This window comes from Pan paniscus, chromosome 20 (genome assembly GCF_029289425.2).
Source record: "Pan paniscus chromosome 20, NHGRI_mPanPan1-v2.0_pri, whole genome shotgun sequence".
In the NCBI taxonomy this organism is placed as follows: domain Eukaryota; kingdom Metazoa; phylum Chordata; class Mammalia; order Primates; family Hominidae; genus Pan; species Pan paniscus.
The window spans coordinates 8,045,014-8,068,753 of NC_073269.2; the positions used below are offsets into that span (position 1 = coordinate 8,045,014).

The window sequence follows — 23,740 nt, forward strand, 5'->3', positions numbered from 1 at the left end:
GGAGGAGGGTGCAGGCACTCACCCCATCGTGGACGAGGGCCTTCCAGGTATGCTCCAGTTTCTTGATGAACCTGTGGAGAGAGCACCCGGAGTGGCAGCTGACATCAGCCAAGCCCATGCCAGGCCGCCTCACTCAGGGGCCACTGTGCACCCCCCAGGACACTGGGCCATGGCCTCAAGCAGTCGTGGCTGTCAAAACTCAGGGTGGCAGGTGCTCCTGGCAGGGAGTGGGTGGAGGCTCTCTGCTGAGTACCCTGCAAGGCCCAGGACGGCCCCACCCCAGAGAACCATCTGGTCCCAATGTCCATAGTACCGAGGGGGTGACTGTTTTTAAACATTCTAGAGCCCCAGCTGAGCACGGTGGCTCACACCTGTAATCCCAGCACTTTGGGAGGCCGAGGCAGGCGGATCACCTGAGATCAGGAGTTCAAGACCAGCCTGGCCAACATGGTGAAACCCCATCTCTACTAAAAATACAAAAATTAGCCGGGCGTGGTGGCGCGTGCCAGTAATCCCAGCTACTGGGGAGGCTGGGGCAGGAGAATAGGGTCGACTCAGAAGGCAGAGGTTGCAGTGAGCCAAGATCGCACCACTGCTCTTCGGCCTGAGTGACAGAGCGAGACTTTGTCTTAAAACAAACAAATGAAAAACCAAAAAACAAATATTCGAGCCCCAAAGTGAGGCCTCAAACCCACTCCTTGGATTTTCTTTTCTCTTTTTTTTTGGGACAGGGTCTTGCTCTGTCACCCAGCCTGGAGTGCAGTACGGCCATCATAGCTCACTGCTGCAGCCCCAGACTCCTGGGCCCAAGGAATCCTCCTGCCTCGGCCTCCCAAGTAGCTGGGACTGCAGGAGCACCACCACGCTCAGCTAATTTTTTGATATTTTGTAGAGATGGGGTCTTGCTATGTTGCCCAGGCTGGTCTCAAACTTCTGGGCTCAAGCAATCCTCCCGCCTCGGCCTCCCACAGTGCTAGATTACAGGTGTGGACCACTACGCCCAACTCACTCTAGATTTTCAAGGCGACCAAACACCTTCCCTTTAGGGCTCAAGAAGGGGCAGCCAAGCAAGAGCTTTCCAGGTTGAGGAAGCCCCGAGAGCTGCTGGTGCGGCTGTTTCCACGGGCAAGCGCCTCTGTGCATGGGTGTCCTGGGGGCGCCCACCCACCTGTGGGACTGCAGACCCAGGCGCCCACCTGTGGGGCTGCAGACCCGGGCGCCCACCTGTGGGGCTGCAGACCCGGGCACCCACCTGTGGGACTGCAGACCCGGGGCGTCCACCTGTAGGACTGCAGACCCGGGCACCCACCTGTAGGACTGCAGGATGTCGATGATGCCAATGTGCAGCAGCAGCCGCTCCCCGCGGCCGTTCACAGCGGGGATCCCACCCATCCTGGGGAGAGAGGCCGAGGGTACCATCAGCATCCCGCAGAGCTGGGACTCGGGGCAGGCGGGGCTGGGGACTCCAGGGCTAGGGAGTCCATCTGCTCCTGTGGGTGGCAACTTGGCCAAGCTCTCGGAGTGGGGCCTGGCACCCGGGAACCTCTGTCCTGACATCCCTCCATCACCCCCAGCCTCAAACCCAGGCCCAGGCACTGCTGAGGAGTCCCAGCTAGGAGGCCTGGGCACATACCCCCTACACACACGTGTGCATGGACACACACATGGACACACACGTACGTGCACACACACGCACGCTGCATGCCCAGGTAGGGCCACGGGGTCTCAGGTACAGACTGGGGAGTTAACTGTCACCCGGCATCATGCCCACACGTCCCCTGCCCAGTGCGGTTAGTGAGGCCACACGTGCAGCAGCCATCCTGAAGCCACCAGGACCCAGACCCGCTGGGCCGGCGCCCTGCACGCTCTGCTCACGCCACAGGCTGGTACGCTCACCTGCTCCGCCAGGCCAGCGAAGACCCTACAAACGCCAGGATAGTCTGAGGGGGAGCTGTGCCTGCCCTTGGCTCCCGCACCCCCCCGCAGCTACACCCTGGTTGGGGCCCCAGCTCCTCCTCTGCCATCCATGGGAAATACCACCACCGCTGCAAACCAAAGCCCAGCTGGTGGCCTAGTGCCAGCCAGTGCCAGCCAGCACCGTCCCTGGGGCCAGGCCAGGTGGAACTTGGCTCCACACCTTCGTGGCTGCACTGGGAAAGGCTGCCCCCCAACCTAGGAGCCTATTTCCTCAGCTGGAAACAGGGGAAGCCCACCTCCCTCCTCCAAGGCCGCTGTGAAGACTGAACAGGTACCAAAGTGAAGGCTCGGGCCTGCCCCCACTGTCAGGGTGCTGCTGTGACCAGGGCACAATCTCAGCACTGCTATACGACACCTGTCTATCCCGCATCCGGGGCCGTGTCTGGGGACATCTGTGGTTGTCACAACTGGGGGGTGCTCCTGGCCCGGAGTGGGTGGAGGTCCGGGACGCTGCTCAGCACCCTGCAGTGCCCAGGACAGCCCCACCCCAGAGAATGATCCAGCCCTCACATCCAGTGTCCCAGGAGAGCTCTGTGAGTATCTCCCCAGCCAAACCCTGAGCCCTGTGAGGGCAGGGCCTGCCTGGTCCCTCTGCCCCTGGCGTCCAGCAGACATGACTGCAGGCCACTGAGATGTGGCCTCCTCTCTCCACCACCGTTCCTATCTTCTGTGGCAGCCACTTTTTTTTTCTTTTTGGACAGAGTTTAGCTCTTGTTGCCCAGGCTGGAGTGCAATAGCTCAATCTCAGCTCACTGCAACCTCCACCTCCTGGGTTCAAGCGATTCTCCTGCCTCAGCCTCCCAAGTAGCTGGCGTGCACCACCACGCCCAGCCAATATTTTGTATTAAGTAGAGATGGGGTTTCACCATGTTGGCCAGGCTGGTCTGGAACTCCTGACCTCAGATGATCCACCTGCCTCAGCCTCCCAAAGTGCTGGGATTACAGGTGTGAGCCACCGCGCCCAGCCTTTTTTTTTTTTTTTAAGACAGGGTCTCACTCTGTTGCCCAAGCTGGAGTGCAGTAGTGTGATCTTGGCTCACTGCAACCTGCGCCTGCCACGCTCACGCCTGCCACGCCTTCAGCCTCCCAAGTAGTTGGGACTACAGGTGCATGTGCCACCACGTCCAGCTACATTTTATATTTTTTGTAGATATGGGGTCTTGCCATGTTGCCCAGGCTGGTACTGAACTCCGGGGCTGAGGCAATCCTCCCACCTTGGTCTCCCAAGGTGCTGGGAGTACAGGCATGAGACACTGCGCCCAGCCAGCAGCCGCTTTGATCTGTGTGGAATCGGATTTTGCAGTCCCTCTGCTTCGTGGGCTGTGTCCTGCTGTGAGCCCTGCCTCGCCCGATCCCTCTGGCCTCCCATGCGCCTTCCACACCTTTGTGGCTCCTCTCTGCACGGGCGGCGTGTAGACCCCTCTGAGTGCCACCGGGAAACGCTCTCTCTCTCATTCCTGTGGATGGCCAGTGGCCTCGGCCCAGTCACGGGTGAATGGGAAACGCCCCCACCATTGCAAGCCAAGGCCCGGAACCCTGCACTCAGCCTGCGGCCCGCACTACGGCCTGGCTTCGCTCTGAGGCGCTGGCACAAGGCTCCCAGACTCTGTCTGTCTGTCACCCATGCATGCCCTCGCCAGCCCTCCCTGCCTGTTTTCACACTTGGGACGGGGATGGGGAACTGGAGCCTGCGGGGAAGGGAAGCGGGACGGGTCCGGAGGCCCCCCGCCCACCTACGTGTCATCCGATTCGATGGCCTCCCCACGTGCGGCACCACCCTGGATGGACTCCATGGCCGTGGAGTAGAGCGCCTTCTGGCCCACAGGCCGCTTCTCATCTGAGGTGCTCTGGGCGCCCTGCGCCTGCCGCTCGCGCTCGTGCTGGTCGATGTTGTGCACGCCCAGCAGCAGGCTGTAGTCCATGATCTTGAAACTTTCCAGGACCTGGCGGGATCGGGCAGGAACACGCCACGCCGTCAGCCGTCTCCATCCCCCACAACGGCTCCCGGACCCTATGGGGTTCCCAGCCCGGATGGCCCCGTGGGCTCGGGTGTGAGGGATGGAGTCCCACGGCCAGGCAGGAGTGGGGGTTCTAGTGTTATCCTGAGGGACAGAGGGGCTGCAGTCACACAGCGGCATCAGAGCAGGCCAGAGAATGGGGGCTTCCAGCCTCACAGCAGGCTGCCCCGGGCACTGAGACAGGGACTTCCCTTCCTGGCTTTACTCCTTCCTGAGAGACAGGGAGCCGGGCCTATGCTCTGACCAGCCCAGGCCCATGGGCAAGGACGTGCCCGGCCTGACAGGTGACACCCAGGTGGGTGGATGCCCAGGGTAGCCTCGAGGCCCCTGAGTGGTCTGGGTGGTTTTCTGGGGGTATGGGTCAAGTTCTCAAAGGGGTCGGGGAGCTGGGGACGGTCAGCAGCGGGGCCTGGGTGGAGTTGGGGAGCTGGGAGGTCCCAGGCTCTGCTCCTGACAGGCTGGGGCCTCCCCTCCTTGGCTCCATGCCTCGAAGCTGCCGGGATGGGACGGGGACGACGGAGCTAACCCAGGCAGAGGAAGAGCCGTGCACATCATTCTTTCGCTAACACGGAGCCAACGCAGGCTCCACGGGGACAGGAGCCAGACCCCTCACTGGACGCACATGGGCCCTCACTGTGGCCTGCAGAGCAAGCAGTCATCCCATTTGATGGGTGAGGAAACTGAGGCACAGCAAGCTCTCATGGCTGGCCGGGAGCTCTGGGCTTGTGACCACAGCATCTGAAGGCTGGGCTCTTCTCTGGGGGGTGGGGGGACTCTACCACTGTCATCGTGTAACCTCCAGAGGAACCACTTCTCAGCAGTGCAGACACTCCCAATCCCCAAGGGCAGGGTCTGGAGACATGTTATAAGTGTTTTGTTTTCTTTGTGAGATGGGGCCTCACAATGTTGCCCCTGCTGGTCTTGAACCCCTGGGCTCAAGCCATCTGCCTGCCTCCCAAAGAGCTGGGATCCCAGGCGTGAGCCACTGTGTCCGGCCACGTTTTAGGTTAAGGCCATAAAAGCTTGAGCGCTTCCGGATCCCACACTGGGGTGGGGCCTGCTGTGGGCTGCAGGGCAGGTGGGCCTCGGCCTGGCACCCTCCCTGGCCCTGCCTGCCCAGGCCGAGCCCTCACCACGCAGTCCCACCTGCCACCCTCCCTCCCCGGCCGGGGCCGAGCCCTCACCAGGCAGTCCCGCTGCAGCGTCTTGACCAGGGCGCTAAAGGTGTCGGCGTCCAGCAGGAGCCCCTCGGGCATGTCCTGCATGAAGTCCAGGTCCTTGTAGGTGGGGAAGCTCTTCTCCTTCTCCTTCTTGCTGGCGCGCCGCTTGTAGGTGGAGCCCTTGAGGTCGAACTTGAGGTGCATCTTGACCACGCGGGGCAGGATGTTGTTCATGACCACGACGCGGATGTTCTTGCCCCCCGACTGCACACAGTACAGCCCATAGAACTTGGGCAGCAGCGTCCGCGGGTTCTGGTTGAGGTTCTGCCGGGGGAAGAGGGCACATCGTGGAGGGCGGCTGGGCCACAGACTCGCGGGGGCGGGCAAAGCAGGCCTCTGCCTCAGGGGGCTCATGGATGCCCCTGGCCAGCCCCCCTCTCTCCCCAGAAGCCCTCGGGGACCCCGTTCCTATGTAGGCACCCAACTGGCCTTCCCACGGCACCCTGACTCTCATGGGCCACAACTGTGAGCTCCAGGAGGGTCTGTTTCTACAGAGCCAGGCCCCGAGGCAGGTGCTTCTGTTCCAGCAGAGGCTTCCACACTCCCTGCCTGCCCACAGACATCACCCTGGCTGGGCTCGCCTGTTGGGAGGTCTGGAGGCCGGAAACGCAATGCTGTATCCTAAAATACATACATGTATGTATATGCACACACAAACACATACACACACACGCACACACACATGTATTTTCTTGAGACAGGGTCTCGCTCTGTCGCCCAGGCTGGAGTGCAACGGTGCGATCACAGCTCACTGCAGCCTCCACCTCCAGGGCTCAAGCCATCCTCCCACCTCAGCCTCCCAAAGTGCCAGGACTCCAGGCGTGAGCCCAGCCTCTATGTTGGTTATGCTTTGCCTGTGTTGAACTGATCAACTCAGACTTTCACTCCAAATCTGGGTCCCTAGGCGCAGTAACGAGTCTGGGTCCTGCTGTACCCTGTAGACCCCAAGCAGGCACTGGGTGACTCAGGGGCACCCAAGTGAAGCAACAGCGCCCCCTGCCCAGAGCCTCTCAATGACGAACCCAGTGGGAAGCTGCCCAGGTGTCGGGGCTGAGACAGACCCACAGGGAGAGGAGTGAGGGGCGCGGACTCAGGCACCAGCCTGGGCAGGCTAGGCGAACTCCAGCCCCTGGCCGAATCCGGCCACCACCTATTTTTGTAGGGCTGTGAGCTAAGAATGGTTTTTCCATTTTTAAAAAGTGGAAAGGGCCCGGTGCGGTGGCTCATGCCTGTAATCCTAGCACTGTGGGAGGCCGAGGCGGGCGGATCACCTGAGGTCAGGAGTTTGAGACCAGCCTGGCCAACATGGTGAAACCCCGTCTCTATTAAAAATAAAAATTAGCTGGGAGTGGTGGCGCATGCCTGTAATCCCAGCTACTTGGGAGGCTGAGGCAGGAGAATCACTTGAACCTAGGAGATGGAGGTTGCAGTGGGCCGAGATTGTGCCATTGCATTCCAGCCTGGGCAACAGAGCCAGACTCCATCTCAAAAGAAAAAAAAAAAAAAGGCCAAGCACAGTGGCTCACATCTATAATCCTAGCACTTTGGGAGGCCAAGGCGGGCAGATCATGAAGTCAGGAGACCAGCTTGACCAACATGGTGAAACCCCATCTCTACTAAAAATACAAAAATTAGCCAGGCGTGGTGGTAGGTGCCTGGAATCCCAACTACTCAGGAGGCTGAGGCAGCAGAATCGCTTGAACCCAGGAGGCGGAGCTTGCAGTAAGCCAAGATCACGCCAATGCACTCCAGCCTGGGTGACAGAGCGAGACTCCATCTCAAAAAAAAAAAAAAAAAAAATGAAGAGGCCGGGCGCGGTGGCTCACGCCTATAATTCCAACAGTCCAGGAGGCCGAGACAGGCAGATCACAACATCAGGAAATCGAGACCATCCTGGCTAACACGGTGAAACCATGTCTCTACTAAAAATATAAAAAAATAGCCAGGCGTGGTGGCGGGCGCCTGTAGTCCCAGCTACTCGGGAGGCTGAGGCAGGAGAATGGCTTGAACCCGGGAGGGGGAGGCTGCAGTGAGCCAAGATGGCACCACTGCACTCCAGCCTGGGTGACAGAGCGAGACTCCGTCTCAAAACATAAATAAATAAATAAAAAAGTGGAGAAATAGAAAATAGTCTTTGATGACACATGAAAGTGATATGGAATTCGCATTTCTTGGTCCATAAATAATGCGTATGGGCACATGGCCGCGCCCATCCATTCTCATGTGGTCACAGCAGCTCGCTGCCATCCAGGCAGAGCTGAGTCCTGGAGACACAGAACACTGGCTCGCAGAGCCAAAAACACTCTCTCTGGGCCTTTAAAGACTGAGTTTGCTGAGCCTGATCTAAGGAGCCCGGGCCCCTCGCTAAGCATCACAGAGAGTGGATGGAGGAGGCCTCAAAGGGGAAACTGAGTCACAGGCTGTGCTGTGCTGCCCAGGGCCGGGCAGCAGCTTGGGCCTGGCAACATGGGAGGCGCCCACCTCGTCTGGGCGAGTACTGGAATCCCAGGCCCAGGAACACTGTGGCAGCCGCCGGCTCCTACTCCTACTCCCCCCTCCCGGGGCCTGACGCGCCCTTTCTGTGAGTCATGCGGGATGAGGGGTGGGCCGGATGGAGCTGCCTCACGCCTGCCTGAGCAGCTGGTCTTTTGTGGGGTACCATCTGGTGGCCCATCCCCCTCCTCTCTGGAACCCTCTGAGTCACCCTTGGGCCCCTTGGGCCTCCGTGGCAGCTGACAGACGCTGCCCGCGGGCTGCTGGTTCTGGGGCCCACGGCTCATAGGGGGTGTTGGCAAGGTGGGGATGAGGAGCCAGGCAGGGGCTGGTGCCCACCCAGCCCTGCCCGGGGACGGCCCCCAAGGCGTGTGGCCACAGGAGGAAGAGAGGGCAGCTCCTGAACACTGGTGCTGGTGAAGCCTGACGGGGGACCCCCGAGGGTGAGTCCCCGGGGCCCAAGATGCCTCTCACCACGCCCCAAGGATGCCTGCTTGCTCAAGCCTTGCAGACATCTGCTCCCGCCAGCCGCGAGAAGGGGGTTGACCGAGGAGCCATCTGCCCCGCAGGGCGGGCCACGCACCATGTAGTAGCCAGGGAGCAGCTTCTGCAGGAACTCGGCCTCCTTGTGCATGACGGTCTTGATGATGAACTCGTCGTCGCTGGTGACGTAGAAGAGGGAGCCACTGGCGCCTGGGTTGGACAGCTCGATCAGCGGCTCATTGCACAGGGAGTACTGGAAGCAGAAGAGGCGGGTCAGCGGGCCCCAAGCTGCCGGACACACAGACAGCACTGGCTTCCGGTCTGCCCAACAGCCCCAGGAACTGACGACGGGTCGCTGCATTTTACAGATGCGGAAAGAGAGGCTCAGAGAGGGCGAGAGACTTGCCTGAGGCTAGCCAGCAAGGACTGGAGCCTGAGGCCGAGCTGACTCTGCAGCCCGAGGGCTGGTCTGCTAGGGCGCACTCCCCAGGCTGCCTCCTGCTCTCCTTAGGAGTGGACACCTGATCGCACGGGGGTGCTGACGCGCGTGGCTAAAAGGTGCTCCCAGCACCCCTGAAGCTGGGTGGGGCCACAACGCCAGCTCTGCCCCATGAGTCATAAGCAGAAGCTGTCGGGTGGAACTCAGGGAAGGCTCCACAGATGGGCGACAGGCAGCTGGCATACCTGCGTATTTGCCCTTCTCTCCTTCCCACCTATTTCCCTCCTGAGATGCTGATGTGATGGCTGGAACCTCAGCAGCCACACTGGACTAGAAGGTAAGCTCTGGGATGGAAGCTGCATCTCTGATGGGCAGGCCCCACTCTGGCCCCTGGCACCCCACAGTCCAAGCCCTTCCTCCCCACTTCTCTGCCCCTTTTTCTCAGCCCCTGCTGTTTGTTTCATGATGTGCTTGCTGTTTCTCTGCCCCCACGCCCTCTCCTGGACATTAGGCAGAAGGTCCGTGCAGGTGGAAGTTTTTTTGTGTCACTGACTCGACAGGTGCTCGATTTGCTAAGGACGAGAATGAAGATGAGACCCACGGGCGCTACCCTGCGTCTTCCGGGTATGGAACCAATGAAGTGTGCATGGGGCTAAGGCCATCTGTGTCACGCCCTTTAAAATCCTAACTGGTCGCCATTGGTATACACGGATGAGGTCAGAGCCAGCTCCCCATCAGCGGAGCAAGCCAGGCCCCCCAGGGTCAACGCTGGGTCCTTATCTGCTGGACGACAGAAGGGTGGTCCCCGAGTGCTGCACGCCGCCTCCAATGCTGCTGTGATAAGCAGGTGGGGGGTGTCCACGAGAGTCAGGAGTGGTGGCGAGCAGAAGCGAGGGGAGGCCAGGCACGGCGGCTCACCCAGCACTCTGTAATCCCAACACCTTGGGAGGCTGAGGAGGGAGGATCATTTGAGCCCAGGAGTTCAAGACCAGCCTGGGCAACAGAGCGAGGCCTCATCTGTACTAAAAAAAAAAAAAGAAAGAAAAAAAAAAACAGACATGGTGGCGCCCATCTGTGGTCCCAGCTACTTGGGAGGCTGAGGTGGGAGGATCACTTGAGCCCAGGAGGTCGAGGCTGCTGTGAGCTGTGACAGCGCCACTGCCCTCCAACCTGGGCAACAGAGCAAGACTGTTTAAAAAAACACCCCAACAAGTGAGGGGAACCACCTTTGGAAAATGCTGGAAGAGCCAGGGGCTTCAGGCGTGAGTTGGGTCCCCAGCGCCACACACGCTCTGATGTGTGAATATGTTTGGGGACCAGAGGACGCCAGAAACATGAGGTCACATTAGGCCCAGGGCCTGGGAATGCCCCAGTCCCTCCTTGGGCTCAAGTCACCACCCCCGCCCTGCACTGCCCGAAGTGGTCTCGGGCCAGGGAACGGCGCCATCAGTTATCACACGTCGGTCAACACAGGCTGGATTTTGCGGAGTCAGCAACAGCCCTGCCAACCTCGGCAGCTCAGAACAGCGAGGGTCCTTCCTCCTGCATGCGCTGCTTCTGCCATGGCCTGGCTGGGAGTGATGGTGCAGGGTGAGAGAGCCGTGTGGGGTGGGCTCTGAGGCTGGAGGGAGATCTGTCCAGGCCACTGCTGTCGCCCAGCCCAGCCATCTGCCTGCCTTTCTCTGCCCACAGCCACGAGCCACAAATATCCACAGGAAACACAGAGCCCACGCGGCTCCTCCGCCTTCCCCGCCACGGCAGGACGCCCTCCAGCCTCCCAGACACAGGCGCAGCAGTGCAGAGTGAAGGCGGGTCTCTCCTGGGGCTGGCGCCCTCCCTGGGAGGCCAGGGGACCCCGCCAAGCCCTGGGCCGCTGTCCTCATGTCACCCGGAGCAGGGGACACCCCAAGCAGCCGGAGTGTCCCTCCGAGACACAAATCACTGCTGCCTGTCCACGGTGGCAGGAGGGGGAGGCCGATCTCACCTGCAGAGCGGAAAACACTGTGGAAAGGGCACGTTCGGCTTTGTACAAAGAACACCGACGACAGGGAAATTCTGAAGCCACACGACTAATGGCAGTTGCAGGGCTGTGGCCTCCATGGGCCTCAGCTGCTACGGGGAAGCAGGCCCCATGCGTGGGTTTCTGAGCCAGGCAGTGCCAGGACAACCCCCCACGGCCTCCTTCGTCAGTGCTGGGGCTCTCGGCAGCTGCGCCGCTGACCTTGGCCTCCTCTCCACCCTCTGCTGACCACTGGGCAGGGCTGAGCCCCACCCTGCATCCCACCTCCGCCTTCTCCTTCCTGGCTGTCCTGAGCTGTGGGCCTTGCTGGAGCTACCCCCCTTACCAGGGGGGACTGTGACCTCAGCTGTCCAATCAGAGAAGCACCGGCAACCTCGAGTCCCCTCCGAACCCTACCTGTCCCCACTCAAGCTCAGGGGCCCTGTGGACAGCAACACGCACACTAGCCCGTCCTCCCGCTGTGGCGCACGGCCACACTCACACCACAGCCTGGACAGAGGCTAGGGGGCTGCCGCCTGCTCAGCACCGGGGGCCCCCAAGAGAATTCTCACACTCTTGAGATGAGCAGGATTCGGGGGTCACCAACACCGGGCTGGCTCCCCAGATGCTGTGGGTGCACACCTAGCCTAAGGCCCCGGAATGCGATCTTATCGGGTTCTAGGTGAGACCCAGATGGCCCCAGATCGGCTTTTATCTGTCCACTCCTGCTAATGGACACGGGTGCTGTCTCTCTGCTACGAGCCAGGCTGCTGCCTTCTGTTCCTGGCCGCCTCAAACGGTAGCGTCCAGGTCACCCGAGGGCCATTTCTAGGCAAAAACCCCAGCTGTGTTTTCACTCCCCACTGCCCTGCCAAGCTCAGGCAAACGCTGGGACACTGAAGTCCAGAGGCTGGGCCTTGGCGACACGACCCGGAGCATGGTGACTCCCGGGCACCTGAACAGGCTGGAGTTCTCGGGGCGGGGGGGGTGGTGTCACACGTACCCCTGGCTGGAGCACATGCTAGTTCTCCCTGGAAGAGCGCAGCCTCGGGCGCTTCCTACAGACTGAGATAAACCAAACGCACGCACAGTCAGCAACCACCAAAGAAAGGCACAAGGAACCGACCACCGCGGGTGAGGGCAGGATCGGAGAACCACAGGCTCCCGGCCCCGGGGACCGTGCTGTCGTTGACAACCAGAACGCCAACCGCACTTGTCTACAGAGTTCCAGTCTTCCCTGATACAAAGTTCTCGGGATGACCAGGCAGGCCTGGGAAAAGGCCACCCAGAGCTTTTAGAAGTGGTGCTGGCGCAGGTTGGGTGCTGGGGCTCACGCCTGGAATCCCAGCACTTCGGGAGGCTGAGGCGGTGGTTCACGCCTCTAATCCCAGCACTACGGGAGGCTGAGACGGGCAGATCACGAGGTCAGGAGATCGAGACCATCCTGGCTGACATGGTGAAACCCCGTCTCTACTAAAAATACAAAAAATTAGCCAGGCGTGGTGGCAGGCGCCTGTAGTCCCAGCTACTCTGGAGGCTGAGGCAGGAGAATGGCGCGAACCCAGGAGGTGGAGCTTACAGTGAGCCGAGATCGCACCACTGCACTCCAGCCTGGGCGACAGAGCGAGACTCTGTCTCGAAAAAAAAAAAGGGGGTGCTGGCGCTGATGAGCTCCAGGGCCACTGCGGGGAGCACCGCCCTCCAAACACCTCTTTTAGGAGCCCGGATAATGGGCTGCTAGGTCAAAGGGGTTGGCCTAGATTTTGACTTTGCTAACCTGAAACAATAAAGCCATGGCTAGAGCTAGGAGGTCTGACTCTACGCTGGTCCCCAGTGGCACCCACGTCCCAGTGCCTTGTTCTAACCCTTAAGTCTGAAGATGGGTCAGTCACTTTGGCACCAGGCTGCAGAAGACTGTACCAACTGTTTGGTGAGTGGACACCCTCGCCTGCTTTGATGACAAGGCCCACATGGTGAGGAATGGAGGCTCCCAGCCAACGCCAGCCAGGACGGAGTCCTGCAGCCGCCAGTGATGTGAGCTTGGAGGCCGATCTCTCCTGCTTCCCCGGTGAGTCTCACAGGAGACTCCGGCCCTGAACCTGACCATAACCCTACACGAGGAACCCAGGGAGGCTGCCCCCAAATGCCTGACCCACAGACCCTCCGAGACCCTGAACATGTTCTGTTTCAAGCCTGGAAGCCCATAACAGCAAATATGCTTACCAAGTAATCATCTGGCCGGATCCCAAAGAGTTCCCGGAAGTAGCGGAAGGCGACAGGTGCATAGGTCTTGAAGCGGAAGTCCTGGAAGTGGTGGGCGGGGGTGAGGTTGCTGCCTTCGCTGTGGAGGAAGGAGGGGAGGAAACCTGTGAGGGGTGGTGGGCACCTCTCCCCCACCCCCGCCATGGTCCCTCCTAGTGCCTCTAGCAGCTGAGCCTCTAGCGGCTCAGCTCCAAGACTTCCTTGAAACGGCCCAATCCCACAAGCAACAGGGGGCTCCCGATGGGACTGTCCCCTAGTAACCACCCTCTCTTCTTTCATTAACAACGGGGCCCACAGTGTTGGCCAGGCACATGGCCGCCAAGAACAGGACCACACCGCCCCAGCCTCTTGCAGCTAGGTGTGCTCACGTGACTGCACTCAGCCAATGACACGAGTGGAGCAGAAACACTGGTCATGTCCGAAAGGGCTGTTGTTCTCCTTCTGTTGCCTCCTGTGGCTGGAATGCAGCCGTGATGGCAGGAGCTTTGGCAGCCACCTGGGACCACTGGTCACAGAGCTGTATATTGAGGATGGCGGTGTGGGGTGACCAGAAGGATCCCAGGACCCCAACACCATGGAACCTCCTGACCAGCCCTGCACTGCCCACTGGTTATTTGTAGATTAGAAAAGAGCTAACTTCTATCGTTTCTTTTTCCTGTTCTTAAACTGCCTTTACATTGGGTCTCTGATTCAGCAGCAAACAAACGTCCTGACGGACAGAGGGCCAGAGCTCAAGGCCAAGGAGGCGCCAGGAGGGGCCAGGTGCTGCTTTCAGCAGAGAAGGGCGCTCAGGACAGGCCACTCTGTCTCAGAGCCATGTGTGTGCTGGGTGAGCCCTGAGGCTCCGGGGGCCCGGCCCACCTGGGGAAGAAGATGCTCTCCACCACGTAGAAGTCCTGCATGAGCACGTCGCGTTCGGGCTTGGAGCTCAGGTGGCCCACGGTGTAGCCGATGCCCAGCTGGATGGCACCCTTCAGGGTGGAGGAGGTGGTCTGCAGGGAGACCAGAGCGTCAGGGCCCCCGGCTGCTCCCCACGCTGCCCTGCACCCCCTGTGTGCACCGGGGGGTGGAGATCGTGACCAGCTGCAGCTTGGGACCCGGCACCTGCCAACCCCCTCCTGGTAGTCCCCGGGGCTGCCTGTCCTGCGGCTGCTGAGCTGTCGACATCAGGCCGGGGGATGAAGCCACCCTCCCTCGGGCCACACAGCCAGGACAGGGCTCAGCTGCAACTGCCGCACCACGTCACTCAGCCCTCCCAGTCCTGTTGGCTAGCTAGGTTCTAAAGGTTCTCCCATTTTGAAACATATCCAACTTAGCAAAAGGGCCGATTCACTGTCAGAGTTTGTTTTTAGAGGGTACCGCTTACAGCGAGATGCCCAGATCACTTTCACATCTGCAGACGCAGGTTCCCGTTAGCTGCTTTCTATGTAACGCATGTGCTCACACTGGGCAACCCACATGGCTGCTATGTGCCTCAGTTTCCCTGCCTGTAGACAGGGATGGGCACAATGGTTCTGGCCCTCTTGCGGACGTGGTGTCAGCTGCTGTTATTATTTTTATTTGTTTATTTTTTGAGACAGAGTCTTGCTCTGTCGCCCAGGCTGGAGTGCAGTGGCGCAATCTCAGCTCACTGCAACCTCCACCTCCCAGGTTCAAGTGATTCTCCTGCCTCAGCTTCCTGAGTAGCTGGGATTATAGGTGCGCGCCGTCACACCTGGCTAATTTTTGTATTTTTAGTAGAGACGGGGTTTCACCATGTTGGCCAGGCTGGTCTCGAACTCCTGACCTCAGCTAATCCACCTGCCTGGGCCTCCCAAAATGCTGTGATTGCACACGTGAGCCAGCACGCCGGCCCTGTTATTTTTTTTTGAGACAGAGTCTTGCTCTACTGCCCAGGCTGGAGTGCAGTGGTGCGATCTTGGATCACTGCAACCTCCGCCTCCTGGGTTCAAGCTATTCTCCCGCCTCAGCCTCCCAAGAGCTGGGATTACAGGCACACACCAGCACACCTGGCTAATTATTTTTTTGTATTTTTAGTACAGACAAGGTTGCGCCATGTTGCCCAGGCTGGTCTCCAACTCCTGACCTCTGGTGATCCTCCCGCCTCGGCCCCCCAAAGTGCTAGGATTCCAGGAGTGAGCCTCCGCGCCCGGCCGGCTGCTGTTATTTTTGCCATTGGCATTGTTTGCATTATTCTCACTGTGTGCTCTCGGTGCCGTGTTCACTTTAGCCCTGGGAAGCCGGCTCATACCTCCGCTCTCTAATTCCGGTCTCCAGTGCTCCTGTCGCAGGTGCGAGGTGGCAGGGAGGGAGGTCGGGAGTTGGGAGTTGGTTTCTGCCACTGCCCAGTTTCGGCCTGTCTCCCTCCTAAGCCACACTCTGGGTGGTGGGGGGTCTGGCCTGTATGTTCACCTCCCCGAGATGCCACGGACAGAACAGACATGTGCCCAAAGATAACATACAAACAGCCCTGAAGCCCGCAAAGACGCTCCATGCCACTGGGCACCAAGGGAAAGCACATCAAACCACAGGGGGGCCACGCACGGTGGTTCACACCTGGAATCCCGGCCAGTCGGGAGGCCGGGGTGGGAGGATCGCCTGAGCCTGGGAGTTCGAGACCAGCCTGGGCAACATGGTGAAACCCCTGTCTCTACCAAAACAAACAAAAAGACACCTCCAAGAGACACCACCTCACACCCATGAGGACGCCAGAATCAGAGACAACAATCACGAGTGCTGGTGAGGACACGGGGACGCTGAACCTCATTCACTGCTGCTGGGTGTGGAAAACGGTACCGCTGCTATGGAGAACAGTTTGCGAGTTTCTCAAAAGATGACACCGAATTACACGTGACTTGGCAATTCCACTCCTGGGTGTCTGCCCGAGACAAACGAACACATGTATCCACACAGACTCACACACACGTGTCCTCAGCAGCACAATTCACAATGGCCAGGAGTGTGAAGCACCCGAGCGTCCATGACGCAGCAAAGGACAAGTGCAGCACGGGCGCCCCACGCGCCAGAACACGACTCAGCCGTGAACAGGAGCAAGGCTCTGACACGGGCCCCAGCGCGAATGAACCCTGAGGACGCTACGCTCAGTGAGAGACGCCAGACACAGAAAGCCACACAGTGTGTGATTCCATTTCTATGACACGTCCAGGACAGGCTGATCCACAGACGCAGGAAAGGGATGTGGGTGCCAGGGCTGGGAGTTGGGATGGGGGTGACTGCTAACAGGGACAGAGTTGCTATTTGAGCTGATGGAATGTTCTGGAATTAGAGGTGATGGCTGCACAACTCTGCATATGTACTAAAAGTCATTTACTGCACACTTTAAAGGCTGAATTGTACAGTATATGAATCATATCTCAGTAAAACGGTTACTTTTGAAAAAACAGGCCCTAGGTGGGGGTGGGAACAGAGTGGGGGTCAGGCTTCCTACCAACGCGGTGTGAGCCAGGCCAGCCTCAGAGTGTTCCCATCCACCGCCCGAGGTGGTGGTGGGGTCCATAACCCCTCTCCCTCACCAGGGCCGAGAGCCCAGGCTCTGCCCAAGGTTTCAGGGACTCAGAGCCGGGCAGGCGTTGCAGCCAGGCTGAGCCACAGAACATGCTGCCCAGCCGCCCGGCAAGGACAGCAAACAGTGGGGCCCCATGCAGGACTGAGGACTCCAGCCTCTGCCTCCACACAGCCCACACCTGTCCCTGGGCAGACCCTGGTTTGTGTCGGGGGCGATGGGCCCCATCCATGCTACCAGTGGGATCCCCCTCCCCTCTGCTCTGTCCCGCTCCCTCCAGCCAGCTAAGGGGAGCCGAGGAACCTTCTTGTAGGTGGTTTCGCCGGATGCGTCCACACCTCGATGGCCCAACTTCTTCCCATGGCCAGGGCCCGGCTGTGCCGTCATGGACAGAACCTGGGAAGAGGAAGCAGGAAGCGTTAACTCCCTAAGGAGCACGCCCACCGGGGCAGGGCACGCTCTGAAACCCTGGGAAGAAAGGTTTAGTCGTTGGGCCCAGCAGGGGTGCACAGGGCAGGGGGCAGGTCCAGGCGACTCCGGGGTGCAGCAGGAGGCCCCTCACCCGTGGGCGCCTGGCGGGCTGGCTGGGGCCCCTCAGTGTCCCACACTGGACACCCAGAAGTGCTCACTCCAAGGTGGAGACCTCTGCCTCCTCAGGAAGGGCAAGAGGACTGGGCAGCTCCAGCCCTCTAATTCCAGGGTCTCCCCCAGGTGCTGTGGAGACTGGGGCTGGACCGTTCTTTGGGGTGGGGCCACCCTGGGCACAGCAGGGTGCTAAGCAGCATTCCTGGCCTCCACCCACTCCATGCCAGGAGCACCTCCCAGTTGTGGCAACCACAGATGTCCCCACACAACTCTGCAAATGTACTAAAAGTCACTCACTGCACACTTCAGAGGGTACAGTATGCAAATCACATCTCAGTAAAGTGGGTATTTTTTAAAAAAACAGGACTGAGGTGGGGGTGGGAACAGAGCGGGGGTCAGGCTTCCTGCCAACACGGTGTGAGCCAGGCCAGCCTCAGAGCATCTCACCCACTGCCTGAGGTGGTAGTGGGAGTCGTAACTCCTCTCCCTCACCAGGGCCCCTAACTATGAGACCGCTGGGATGGAAGGATTGAAAAGACCACCTCGTCCCTGAGGGAGATGGTCTCACTGGCCAGGGTCAGGCCCGGCTCCTGCAAGCTGTCGGGCAGCACGGGTGTCCCAGCAGATGGGACCGCCGACCCCAGGGGGCCTCAGCCTGCTGCCCTCGCTGGAGGATGTGAGGAGGGGCCGTGGGAGCCTGAAGGGACACAGAGGCCAACCAAGGAAAACAGCCCCACCTGGCACCGTCATTTAAGGAGCACCACTGCGTTTGCTAGGAGACCCCATGGACCCTCCACTGGCCAGACCCCATCCCACCGCTATCGGCCCCAGGGACACGCCTGCAGCCCTGACCCCTGCCCCTGCCCTCCCTCCACAGCCGACGCTGCTCAGCCATGTTCCCTGCATTCTCCCAGGTGGCCGCCAGGGGGCAGGCTCTCCCCAGGAATTCACCCCGCCACCCGCGCCACCCTCCACCTGCGCCACCCTCCACACTGCCCCCACGCCGGGGGACTCTGAGGAAGGATCCCAGGGTCCCAGGCCTGGTGGACAAAGCCCTCCAAGCTCTGGCTATGGACGCAGGGCCAAGGGCGGCCCAGGTGGGACAGGTGCCTTGGGGACTGCTCCTGTGAATGGGGCTCATGGACAGGTACCCTGAGGACTGCATGCGGGAAGACGGGAGATGCAGCAGCTCGGGTGCCCTTGGAGGACGGCCCACCCCACTGCGCCCACTGGGGCTGGGAAGAAGGCGCCACGGGGCTGGGAGAAGCTGCAAAGGCAGGGCCAACGTGCAGAGAAAGCTCTCGGGAGGAGACAGGCAGCAATGACAGGACCCATGTACATGCGGACGTGCACACACACAGACAAATATGCACACAGGCAAACACACGTGCAGACGTGCACACAGGCAAACGTGTACATACGCACGCAGGCAAACAGGCACACAGGCAAACACACATGCACTCAGGCAAACATGAACACAGGCAAACACGTGCACACACGCACGTAGGCAAATGAACACAGGCAAACACGTGCACACATGCACGCAAACATGCACACACACAAACGTGCACACACACAGGCAAACATCCACACAAGCAAAAATACGTGCACACATGCACGCAGGCAAACATGCACACACACAAACGTGCACACACGCACGCAGGCAAACATGCACACATAGGCTGCACACAGCCTCACTGTGCACTACGCCTGTGTGGCTCACAGACACTGAGGGCGTGGGTGCAGCTGGTAGCCTCGGGCATCGCCCTCTGGGCAGCGTCTGACCCTCCAGCCAGGTCTTCCATTCCTGCCCCCAGTCCCCCGGCAAGAGCTGCTCTCTCCCCACCGCCCACCCCCCAGAATCCAGGCTCCACGTGGCCTGGAACCCAGAGAAGCCCTTCCTGCCCCTGCAGCCCTGACCAGGCACCCCTGCCACTGAGGGTGTGGCCCCTCAGATGCAGGGCCCCCTCCTCCATCACGGAATTTCACCCCGACCTCTCAAGACGCAGTTGGTGTAGACCTCACGTTCATCCTGCTTGCGGACACTGGACGGCATTTGGGGCCCAGAGAAGTGTAGTGAGCTGCCCCAGGCCACACAGCTTCTCCGCGAGTAGGGAGGCAGCAGGTCAGGGTGGGGACCCCAGGCCCTTCGTCCCCTCCAGACACTCACCTCTGTTGGGGCCGCCTTCTTCTGAGCCAAACCTGCAGAAAAGACAAGCTGGGTATCAGACAGGAAACCGGTGACCTCTGGGAGTCCTGGGCCCGGCCCCCGGCCCACCTTCTGGCCCCCCAGGCCTGGCGTGTGTAACTCCGCGTGGGGCCGGTCTCAAGGCTACACACAAGTGAAGACATGGACTGAGTGCGCTGGGAGGATGTGATGAGGGTGGGGGCCGCTGGGGCCTGCCAAGGTCACCCTGGTTGGCAGCCACTGGGGCCTAGAGCAGGGGAGAGGCTTTGCAGCCTCAGGGAGATGGGCAGCTGGTGACGCCTAGGCTTGGCACCCACCACGGAGGGCCTGGGGCTTGGACCTGCCTGGAGGAGGGGAGGGGAAGTAAGGAGCAAACCTCCCCCGGCTCTGACCCCCTTCGCACCCAGACATGAGGTTCTGGGCAGTCAACAACTGAGCAGGTCTGAACTGACCAAGCCCCGCTTCCTCGGAGGCAGGCGCCAGGAGAGGCTCGGGCATGGGGAAATCAGGTGCCAGCGTGGGGAGTGAGGGGAGGCAGGACCCCGCTGCAGCGAGGGCAGGCTGGAGTTGCAGGGAGCGCCCAGCACCTGGGCAGCTGCAGTCAGTGGGAACTGGCCAGGGGTCCCCAGGGCTGCCGCCCTCCCTGCCCCTCTCCAGAGTGAGGTCTGTGGAAGGGTAAGGGAGGCTGTGAGGGGACCCCCAGCCCTGCCCTGGCTCCTGGGCCCGCAGCCTCCGGTCAGCGCCTGCAGCAGGGCCCGGGCTGCAGCTCCAGAGAGGACGACAGAGGCCTGCAGGATTGAGCCAACGAGCCCAGGCCTGGGCTGAGCCGGGAGCACCTCCCTCCACTCGAGGAGGCTGGGACGAGGGAAGCAGGCGAGACTCGGCTCCTAGGACCCAGGACCACATCCCCAACCCTGGCTCCCAGCAGCAGGGCCCTGGGGTCCTCATCTGGAGAACAGGAACAGACTCTACAGCTGTGATTACAGGCCCTGAGACCGACGGGAGATGATCCTGGGGGACCTGGGAGCCCGATGTCCTCACAGGGTCCTCACAAGCGGGGGCGGGAGGGTGAGTCAGACAGAGACTGGAAGAGGTTGCGCTGCGGCTGTGAAGGGGGAGGAAGGGACCTGAGCCGACAGATGCGGGCGCCTCTAGACGCTGGGAAAGGGGGGAAACGGATTCTCCTCTGCAGCTTGTGCTGGGCCCAGCCCTGCCCACAGCTTGACTTTAGCCTGGTGAGGCCCCGTTCTGGGGCTGGACTCCTGGCCTCAGAGCCCTGAGGTGGGAAGCGATGTCAGCGACTGCAGGGAACGCACGTGCTGGCGTCCACCACGCGGGCCTTGGGAAGACCTGGTCTCGCCCTCAAGGGGCTCATGGTCAACAGGGGTGGGCACAGGGCTGGGTGTTTGATGTGGGGTGACAGGCGGGGTGCGGATCAGCAAGGGGGGCTTCCCTGGGCCGGTCTTGTCTGAGCTCAGTGCCAAACAAGGATGCCGTGGGAGCCAGAGGGAGTTCCAGGCGGAGGGAACGGCAGCACAAAGGTCAGGAGGTGGCTGAGGCAGCCACGCTGCACGGATCACAGCAGCGTCCTCCAGGCTCATGCAGAGGCGGGTACCAAAGGGGAGTGCCTCCCTGTTGGATTCCGATGCTGGCACCACCCGGGGCCCAGGGGCATGGAGACAAATGCTTCTTTTCAATCACAGGGGCTGTGGGTCAGGGCTGACTCCACCCCAGCTCTGCCAGCATCTTCTCACTCCATTCCCCCTTCCTAGAGGAAGAGGCTGAGGGTTGGGGAAGGGAGGGGCGGCCGAGGTCTTGCAGCTGGGGATGCTGGGGCAGGCCCTCAAAGGGGATTATTATGAGCCCGTGGAGACACTCAGGCTGCGCCGGAGTGTGTGCAGGAGGGTGCGGCACGTGCCCTGCTCCACAGGGCTCGGCCCTCTGGCTGCCTCCCTGCTCTGGGCTGGGCAGCAGTGCGTTGGAACTGGTCTGGCCCTGGCTTCCAGGCTGGCTGAGGTGAGCAGGGGAGGCCAGGACATGTGAGGGGCCAACTGGGCGAGGTTCAGGGAGGTGCAGACAGGTGAGGAGGTGGGTGCGGAGTCCGCGGTGCAGACGGGGGCCGTCAGGGGTGGGGACCCGGCTGGGTGTGGACTCGGGAGAGGGGACAGGGGAGAATTTCCCCGAGAGACAAAAAGTCTTTCTGGACCAAGGCCTTACAAAGCCAGCAAAGAGTGCAGAGAAGGAGGGAGCCCTTCTGTTTTATGACGCGGAAAGAGATGCTCAGAGGGAGGGGTGAACCCACCCGAGGTCACACAGAAGGAGAAGGAAAGTCAAACCTGGGCCTGGGTCGGCGATGCCCCACCCTATCAGCCCTGCCAGCGCCCCTCGGCCCCCATGGGCACTGTGCTGCTCTCGGTGGGTGCACGGGAGACCCATGTGTGTCCCATCTAGAGGCCGCACCCCGGTGACCGCCCTGCCGTCTGAAAACACGTCCACCGCGGGCACTGAAGGCAACTGAATGCGGCTTGGTGGAACAGCCCATAGCTTTGCTCTGCTGCCGGGTCAGAACTGCCGGAGACAAGACAAAGGCACGAGGTGGAAAACTTTGCTGGGGTCAGGAGTCTCGGGGCGGGGCAGGCCGGGGAGGGGGCTGGGGTCAGGAGCCTCGGGGCAGGCAGCAGGTATGGAGGGGGCTGGGGCCAGAAGCCTCTGCAGGCGGCAGGCCGGGGAGGGAGCTGGGGTAAGGAACCTGGGGCAGGCGGCAGGTGGGGAGGGGGCTGCGGTCAGGAACCTGGGGCAGGCGGCAGGTGGGGAGGGGGCTGGGGTCAGCAGCCTCTGCAGGCGGCAGGTGGGCAGGGGGCTGGGGTCAGGAACCTGGGGCAGGTGGCAGGTGGGGAGGGGGCTGGGGTCAGGAGCCTCTGCAGGCAGCAGGTGTGGAGGGGGCTGGGATCAGAAGCCTCTGCAGGCGGCAGGTGGGGAGGGGGCTGGGGTCAGGAGCCTCTGCAGGTGGCAGGTGGGGAGGGGGCTGGGATCTGAAGCCTCTGCAGGCGGCAGGTGGGGAGGGGGCTGGGGTCAGGAGCCTCGGGGCAGGGGGCTGGCCGGGGAGGGGGCTGGGGTCAGGAGCCTCTGCAGGCGGCAGGTGGGGAGGGGGCCGCGTTCGAGACGCTGGTGGGCCCCTGCAGTCGTGGTCAGTCCCCACGCCTGCCTGAGGGTGCGGGGTTGGACGGTGTCCCCCCGACATTCACGTCCTTCCAAGAACCTCAGCCTGCAACCGTATTTGGAAAGAGAGTCTTTGCTGATGTCATTGGGTAAGATGAGGTCGTGCCGGAGTGGGGTGGGCCCTGGATCCACCGCTGTCCTTATTAGAGAAGCCGCTCAGGGAGGCCAAGATGCCGTGTGGGGTGGAGGCGGGGAGGGCACCACTCCTCCAGGCCCTGAAACGCCAAGGATGCCCGGAGGCACCAGGAGCAGAGGGGTGTGGAGCTTCTCCACCGTCAGTCGGGAGGGCAGAGCCCTGCCCACTCCTGGACCTCGGGCTCCTGGCCTCCAGAGCTGAGCCAGAACAAATGCCTGTTCAAGGCCTGCTGCTCCAAGCCCCCCAGTCCCGGGGACTTTGTCTGGGCAGCCCAGGACCTCACACGGAGCCCTCCAGTGAGGACCCCAGCCCTGGGTGGGAGGGGGCGTACTTCTCAAGGCAGCAAGAACAGCTGAAGGGTCCTCCCCTCGGGCCACCTGGATGCCCTGCAGGACTGCGTGGGCAGCGGGTGGGCCCTGGAGGGATCTGGGGGACAGACCGACCCACAGTGCTCACTGCAGGGGCAGGGATGGGGACGGAGGGAGTGAGGTGACTCAGGATTCCGGCTGCCACGGTGAAGGGAAGGACGGGCTGCTTCTCTGTCCTTCCAGAGGACAGGGCCAGTCGCCCCCAGGTCTCTGACAGGCCACAAAGGGCCTGCTCTGGGCCGCGGCGGGGCGGAAGGTGCTGGACGCTGACGTGATGTTTGGGTTGGCGGCCCGGGAGCAGAACAATTCACGGTTTTACGTCCAGGGTGTGGGGGAAGGAAAAGAAGAGAGGGCAAGAAGCCAGCGGTGGGCCGGGGCGGGACGTTGCAGACCTCATCGGGGGCCCGGGCGTCCCCCTGCTCGGCCTCTCTGGGGCCTCCCTGCCCACAGTCCTGACTCTACTCCCGAAACCACCCCTCTGGGGCCCCCCCACACCCACTTGGGTGACTCAGCTGTTTTCCTCAGTGGCCCCGATGCTGAGAGGTCACAGCGCTTGGGTCCACCCCTGCCCGGACTCTCCCAGGCTCCCTACGGCCCTGGGACCCAGTGGTTGCAGTGAGGCCCTCCAGACCCGGCTCTGCTGACCTCACCAGGCACCTCGGGGTCACCCGCGTTGGGTGTAGGCCCCCTGCCTCAGTTTCCCTCTGTGGTTCCACGTCTTCACCTGCCCAACTCACCTGAGCTGGCTAACAGGGGGAGAGGAGAGGAGAGGGGCAGGCGGCTCAGGCCCTGCTGGGAATGTCCCCCGCACTGGGGGCCTGTAGGGTTAA

General features: G+C 61.4%; 1 protein-coding gene across 5 annotated transcripts in view; it reads right to left on the bottom strand.

The window, feature by feature from the left end:
• Nucleotides 1-23,740, bottom strand: part of PIP5K1C (phosphatidylinositol-4-phosphate 5-kinase type 1 gamma) — a 72,097-nt gene that overhangs the window by 17,799 nt on the left and 30,558 nt on the right. For all 5 annotated transcript variants that reach the window (XM_034945863.3, XM_034945862.3, XM_034945860.3 and 2 more), the window contains exons 2-10: nt 19,170-19,201; nt 16,718-16,810; nt 13,753-13,883; nt 12,853-12,970; nt 8,292-8,444; nt 5,180-5,479; nt 3,715-3,920; nt 1,310-1,393; nt 23-71 (exon numbers count right to left, since the gene is read on the bottom strand). In XM_034945863.3, coding sequence (XP_034801754.1) covers nt 23-71; nt 1,310-1,393; nt 3,715-3,920; nt 5,180-5,479; nt 8,292-8,444; nt 12,853-12,970; nt 13,753-13,883; nt 16,718-16,810; nt 19,170-19,201 — 1,166 coding nt within the window. The remainder of the gene's footprint in view (nt 1-22; nt 72-1,309; nt 1,394-3,714; nt 3,921-5,179; nt 5,480-8,291; nt 8,445-12,852; nt 12,971-13,752; nt 13,884-16,717; nt 16,811-19,169; nt 19,202-23,740) is intronic.